The 6,395-nt window shown below is 36.2% G+C and overlaps 2 protein-coding genes across 2 annotated transcripts; both read left to right on the top strand.

The window, feature by feature from the left end:
* Positions 1–87: 87 nt before the first annotated feature.
* LOC112463249 lies at positions 88–3,994 on the top strand. Its single transcript, XM_025029517.1, has 10 exons — positions 88–548; positions 645–722; positions 755–1,132; positions 1,247–1,440; positions 1,700–1,950; positions 2,503–2,751; positions 2,824–2,992; positions 3,200–3,340; positions 3,646–3,827; positions 3,991–3,994. Exons 1-10 carry the CDS (start codon positions 434–436, stop codon positions 3,992–3,994), a joined length of 1,761 nt encoding a protein of 586 aa, XP_024885285.1. The 5' UTR covers positions 88–433.
* A 303-nt stretch (positions 3,995–4,297) lies between these two features.
* Positions 4,298–6,382, top strand: LOC112463248 (the record flags this gene model as incomplete). Its single annotated transcript, XM_025029516.1, has 5 exons — positions 4,298–4,449; positions 5,331–5,445; positions 5,542–5,619; positions 5,652–6,029; positions 6,144–6,382. Coding segments are annotated over exons 2-5 (810 nt in total), but the record flags the coding sequence as incomplete, so codon positions are not given.
* Between the last annotated feature and the right edge of the window lie 13 nt (positions 6,383–6,395).

Here is a 6,395-nt window from a genome sequence, read left to right as displayed (position 1 = left end):
TATGTATAAAAACTCTATATGACTCTATATGAGTTTATTTTTTTTGAAATCGATATGTATCGGGTCGGTAATTGAACATGACTTGCTGTGCGGTGTAGCTTGATTACTGTTTAGGGAAGCCGCGTAAATTTGTATGGGCCCCGTGCGTGTGCGTGATCAACCCGAGCTCCCATAGATCTTTTCAGCAGTGCTGGGGATCGCAACGGACAGTGGTGTGCGCGTGCGGATAGCCCTGCAGAGGCGCGTGGTTTTCTCGCTTTGGGGTTATTGTGAATTGCAGTGCGTTCTATATAGCCTCATAAGCATTAAATTTTTATCGCTGAAAGAGATCTAGTGATAGAAATTGTAAATTATTATTTGTCAATACGAATGTTGGTTTATCTTGTCAAAAGAGGAATGCTAATGTTCAATTGATATTTAAATCCCGATATAGATGGAAGAAGAAGGCCAAGATGCGCTGGTCGACTACGACAGCGATAGCAGCTTTATCACGGTAATAGATAGAGAAGCAAAAGATAAAAACGAGGAGACAGTAAGAAAAGATAGAGGTAAGAGAGTATTTTTTGAAAATAAAGTAGTCCAGAAGAATAATATATATATGCATTCAGAGAAAATAAAAATAGTAATTTCAAAATTCCGTATAGAAGCAAAAGATAAAAAGGAGATGGAAAGAAGAGGTGCAATCCCGAAAAAGAACTTGCCTAAAGTCAGAGAGAATATAGATGTGTTGTTTTGTAATTTTATGTTAATATAGATGTGACCAAAGCATGGGAAGAGAACCGTCCAGTACTGCCAATTGGAACCAAAATATTATATGAAAAGCAAGAAAAATTGGTCGCAAAAATGGACAATTCGATGCAGATGCTGGATAAAGTAATGACGAAGGCCACCGAGATGATGGAGAATATGGTGGAAGTCTCCTGTTTAAACTTAGAGAAAGAAAAAGTTAAACTTAGACGTTTAGAGGTAAGCAATAAAGATACCCAAAGTTCAGTAGAAAACAGTAAACAAACGGTTAAAGAACTAGAGGTAGAGTCTAAAAAGAGAAAATTAAATGAAATGACAGTCTGTTCAGCCGAAAAAGATAGGAGTTTAGAGACAATAAAAAGAGTTATAGAATTGGAATTGAACAGTCAAAGGTTGCATATTAGAAGAGAATATAAGCTGACGCAAAAATCCAACTTTGATCTTTGGATGGATTATTTAAAATCTGAGTTAATGAATAACGAGTTGTTAGATGTAATAGATTCAAACATTGAAAGTCCAGAAAATCTCTCCGAACTAAAAGTTGCTAAGAGAAAAAGTCTAGTTAGAGATATAATAATCAATCATTTAGATGAAAACTATCATAAAAGGATTCTACATGAAAAAGATCCGAAAGAAATTTTGAAGAAATTGAGAGGATATAAAAAGAGTGAAGTAAACGTTACTTATGCATCGGTACGAGCTAAACTCTATCAAATTAAAATGAGAAAAGACGAAAAAGTAAGTGATTTTTGTGAACGCTTCGATTCAATAATTAGAGAATATGAATCATGTGAAGATGCGGTACCCCTCGCAGAACAAGAGATTAGATCTGCACTTTATCAGGCTGTGTCAATTAATGTACCAGAGCTGAGGAATGTAGATTTAATTAGAAGACAAACTAATCTTAAAGAAATGAACATAGATGAAATAAAGTCTTTTATGATGCAGTTAGAAGCAGAGACTAAAAACGAGAATAGAAAAAAAATTAGAGAAACTCGAAGTCAGGGTACAGAGGGCTGCTGCAGAAGAGAACATGAAACAAGTGAAGTGCTACAGATGCAACCGAATGGGTCATATGGCGAAGGACTGTCCACTAATAGAATTTGGTGCCTGGTTTTGTTACTACTGCCAGGAGATACGAGGTCACAAGGGTGATAATTGTTTGAGTGCCGAAGCCCAGGCGAACAGAGCTAGAGGAAAAAGGTATTTAAATAAAACCGTTAATAAAAACATAAAGAAAAAAAGTAGATTTGTGCAAAAAGGCACAAAAAGAGTAGATAACAAAGGGAAAATAACCAAGATACAACCAGCTGAGAAACCTATATCAACGAAAACAGCAAATGAAGGAGAATCAGACGAAGGTAAATAATACATGGTTAAATTAATAGAAGATAGAGATAGTTCAAAAAAAGTAGTGAATTTTACTGCAGATTCGGGTGTTACGGATCATATTGTGAATAAGAATTTTATTCTGTCAAAGTTTGAAAAATGTAAAGATAGAGTTATTAAATGCGCGAATAAAAATGAGCTTGCAAACATTTCAATAGATGGTAAAGGAGATCTTACACTAATAACAAATGAAAAAGAAAAGAGAGTCATTAAATTAACAAATGTAATTGCAGCAAAGAAAGTATCCAAAAATTTACTATATCTAAGAAAGTTGGTTGATGCAGGGTTCAGTATTTATTTAGATGATAAAGTGTTTAAAGTTTACAATAAACTGACAAATAAAATAGTTTTTAAAGAAATTTACAGATGTAGAGCAGAAATTGTTCCACATAGTGAGCTTCTTGAACAATCGCAAGCAAACATTCAGACTAATGGATTATCAATTTCGGAGGAAGAGTTAGATGAGAGGGATAATGTTGGCTCTGCGATTGGGAGGGAGAATGAAGGAGAGCTCACAAATGTGAGCGAAAACGAAAATATAGAACACAACAATGCTGAACTCGAGCAAGTCATTAAGTTGGAGGATATACAGACAATAGAGAATATAGAAGAAATGTGTGAAAGCTCAATAATTGAAAAAGTAAAGAAACTAGAGAGAATAAATGAGGCGATGTTATGGCATGTTAGATTAGGTCATGCATCGTTAAATTATCTAAAACAATTACAAAAAGTAGAAAAGAGATTAGAGAATGTAAAGTTTGATAACTCCATATTAGAGTGTGAAGTATGTATAATGGCAAATATGGCAAAACTGCCGTTTAAAGAAAACAGAAATAGAGCACAGAGACCACTACAGGTAATACATACGGACATCAAGGGTCCAATAAAACCTACATCCTATTCAGGACAAAAGAGGTTTATAATCACTTTTATAGATGACTATTCTAGATTAGCAAAAGCCTACTCTCTGAAGACAAAAGATGAATCGGGAGAGGCTCTAGAGAAATATCTTATATCCGCCAGAAATCTACTAGGAAAAGAAGAAAAGCTATGCTATGCAAAGTCAGATCAAGACAAGGAATTTACGGGAGGTGCTTTTAAAGAGGTATTAAAAAGAGAAAAGATAAAAGCCATATTTGCATCACCGTACACTCCAGAACACAATGAAGTTGCAGAAAGGTTCAACAGAACGTTGAAAGAGAAAGTAAGAACATATATGCTCGACTCGGGATTACTAAAGAGTATGTGGGAGTTGACAGTTGATGCTGCTGTGCATGCGTACAACAGATCTCCACATAATACTTTAGAGTACGAGATCCCGTTGAAAAAGTTTTCATCAGAAACAAGTTGTCATTTTGAACAAATAAAGAAATTCGGATGCATTGGATATGCAAGAGTACCAAAGCCTACGTCGAAATTCGACAAGACAGCTATTGGTGTGTTGGTGGGATATACTGACACTGGATATATACTATATACTCTGGTATCCAAACACGAGAAAATTTATAGAGTCATGACAACAGAGCAGCAAGAAACTGCACTAAGAAGGATAGAAGTCACAAACTTAAAATGTTTGATGACGACTTAGAGGAACTAAAGAAAAACTTAGAAGAAAAGAAGAAACTGGAAACAGAAAACATATGGATGACACTCATGGAGATTTTATCAAGCAGTGTGTTGATTAAGGGAAGGTAAAAGTCGAATGGATTAAGACCAAAGAGAATTTGGCAGACATTATGCAAAACCTTTACCTCTAGAAGCATTTGTGTATCTGAGAGATAAAATAATGAATATAGAGTTTAAACAGAGTTAGAGATTAATTTTAGTCGATAACTAATTCTTGTTATGTTTCAGATAAAGAGGAAATTTAGAGAGGACCCGTGGATCGCTTGCACAAAGGGAGGGAGTGTTGGGAGAAGACTTTGAATGAGCAATAAGTTCCCGCCTTTCTAGAGGGCAGCTCCCGGTTGGCGGCGCGACTCGGCGCGCCACGCGTGCGTGCGGGCATCAGTGGTGCTCACAAGAGCCTCGATCACCGTCGTGTTCAGACGTGTTAGTTACGGTTTAAGTTACAGAGTGTGACATACTTATATATAATAAAGACAGTATTCAGAGTGTACAAAGACCAAGACTGTTGTGTTCCCTGCTCATCTCATCACATTTCAAGTCGTCCCTGAATATATTTCCAATAGGTTATGGGCCCAGGGCACGATTCCCCTGCGTGAGGAACATAGCACGAAAGTGTATATACGAAGTGTGTGAGACGCCGGCGAAGGGCATAGAAAGAGATAGAAGCATCTAGAAGATTAGAGGGTAAGTATATAATATTCCTCGTTGCTGACGAGCAAAACGAGAGAATTCTCAGTTAATAAGAATGTTCGTTCGATAAATACTGTTACAAGGAGATAGATGTTTTTGCCATTTTTCTCGAGAAATAGAAATAGAGGTAATAATGGTAATAAGAGAATTAGAGAATAGATGTGTAAAGTGTAATAAAGAAGTAGAGAATGATGAAGGAAAAAGAGATAGAAAAATGCCGCTTGGTAGCAAGTCGACGACGTGCGCGTGCAAGTCCGATCGTGAACGGCGAGAGTCATTTCTTTTGGCGCGCGGAAGTCCGATTGTAGACGACGAGAGTCATTGTTTTTGGCGCACAGAACTTGTTGCTGGGCGCGCACAAACACATAATCGATTTCGACTAACAACATGGCATCGATGCTAGATGGCTAGATTGCGATACATGTATATGTATGTGTATGCATATGTATAAAAACTCTATATGACTCTATATGAGTTTATTTTTTTTGAAATCGATATGTATCGGGTCGGTAATTGAACATGACTTGCTGTGCGGTGTAGCTTGATTACTGTTTAGGGAAGCCGCGTAAATTTGTATGGGCCCCGTGCGTGTGCGTGATCAACCCGAGCTCCCATAGATCTTTTCAGCAGTGCTGGGGATCGCAACGGACAGTGGTGTGCGCGTGCGGATAGCCCTGCAGAGGCGCGTGGTTTTCTCGCTTTGGGGTTATTGTGAATTGCAGTGCGTTCTATATAGCCTCATAAGCATTAAATTTTTATCGCTGAAAGAGATCTAGTGATAGAAATTGTAAATTATTATTTGTCAATACGAATGTTGGTTTATCTTGTCAAAAGAGGAATGCTAATGTTCAATTGATATTTAAATCCCGATATAGATGGAAGAAGAAGGCCAAGATGCGCTGGTCGACTACGACAGCGATAGCAGCTTTATCACGGTAATAGATAGAGAAGCAAAAGATAAAAACGAGGAGACAGTAAGAAAAGATAGAGGTAAGAGAGTATTTTTTGAAAATAAAGTAGTCCAGAAGAATAATATATATATGCATTCAGAGAAAATAAAAATAGTAATTTCAAAATTCCGTATAGAAGCAAAAGATAAAAAGGAGATGGAAAGAAGAGGTGCAATCCCGAAAAAGAACTTGCCTAAAGTCAGAGAGAATATAGATGTGTTGTTTTGTAATTTTATGTTAATATAGATGTGACCAAAGCATGGGAAGAGAACCGTCCAGTACTGCCAATTGGAACCAAAATATTATATGAAAAGCAAGAAAAATTGGTCGCAAAAATGGACAATTCGATGCAGATGCTGGATAAAGTAATGACGAAGGCCACCGAGATGATGGAGAATATGGTGGAAGTCTCCTGTTTAAACTTAGAGAAAGAAAAAGTTAAACTTAGACGTTTAGAGGTAAGCAATAAAGATACCCAAAGTTCAGTAGAAAACAGTAAACAAACGGTTAAAGAACTAGAGGTAGAGTCTAAAAAGAGAAAATTAAATGAAATGACAGTCTGTTCAGCCGAAAAAGATAGGAGTTTAGAGACAATAAAAAGAGTTATAGAATTGGAATTGAACAGTCAAAGGTTGCATATTAGAAGAGAATATAAGCTGACGCAAAAATCCAACTTTGATCTTTGGATGGATTATTTAAAATCTGAGTTAATGAATAACGAGTTGTTAGATGTAATAGATTCAAACATTGAAAGTCCAGAAAATCTCTCCGAACTAAAAGTTGCTAAGAGAAAAAGTCTAGTTAGAGATATAATAATCAATCATTTAGATGAAAACTATCATAAAAGGATTCTACATGAAAAAGATCCGAAAGAAATTTTGAAGAAATTGAGAGGATATAAAAAGAGTGAAGTAAACGTTACTTATGCATCGGTACGAGCTAAACTCTATCAAATTAAAATGAGAAAAGACGAAAAAGTAAGTGATTTTT

This window comes from Temnothorax curvispinosus, unplaced genomic scaffold, assembly GCF_003070985.1.
Source record: "Temnothorax curvispinosus isolate PA1 unplaced genomic scaffold, ASM307098v1 QBEX01013133.1, whole genome shotgun sequence".
Classification (NCBI taxonomy): domain Eukaryota; kingdom Metazoa; phylum Arthropoda; class Insecta; order Hymenoptera; family Formicidae; genus Temnothorax; species Temnothorax curvispinosus.
This window is presented reverse-complemented; position numbering and strand designations above follow the sequence as displayed.

What these genes read in the sequence shown, in the direction of transcription:
- LOC112463249 (XM_025029517.1), top strand. Translation starts at nt 434, where the DNA reads ATGGAAGAAGAAGGCCAAGATGCGCTGGTCGACTACGACAGCGATAGC. An exon ending in TATAGAATTGGAATTGAACA is followed by an intron (nt 1,133 to 1,246) that starts GTCAAAGGTTGC and finishes TAGATGTAATAG; the next exon opens with ATTCAAACATTGAAAGTCCA. An exon ending in ACAGAACGTTGAAAGAGAAA is followed by an intron (nt 3,341 to 3,645) that starts GTAAGAACATAT and finishes GAAAATTTATAG; the next exon opens with AGTCATGACAACAGAGCAGC.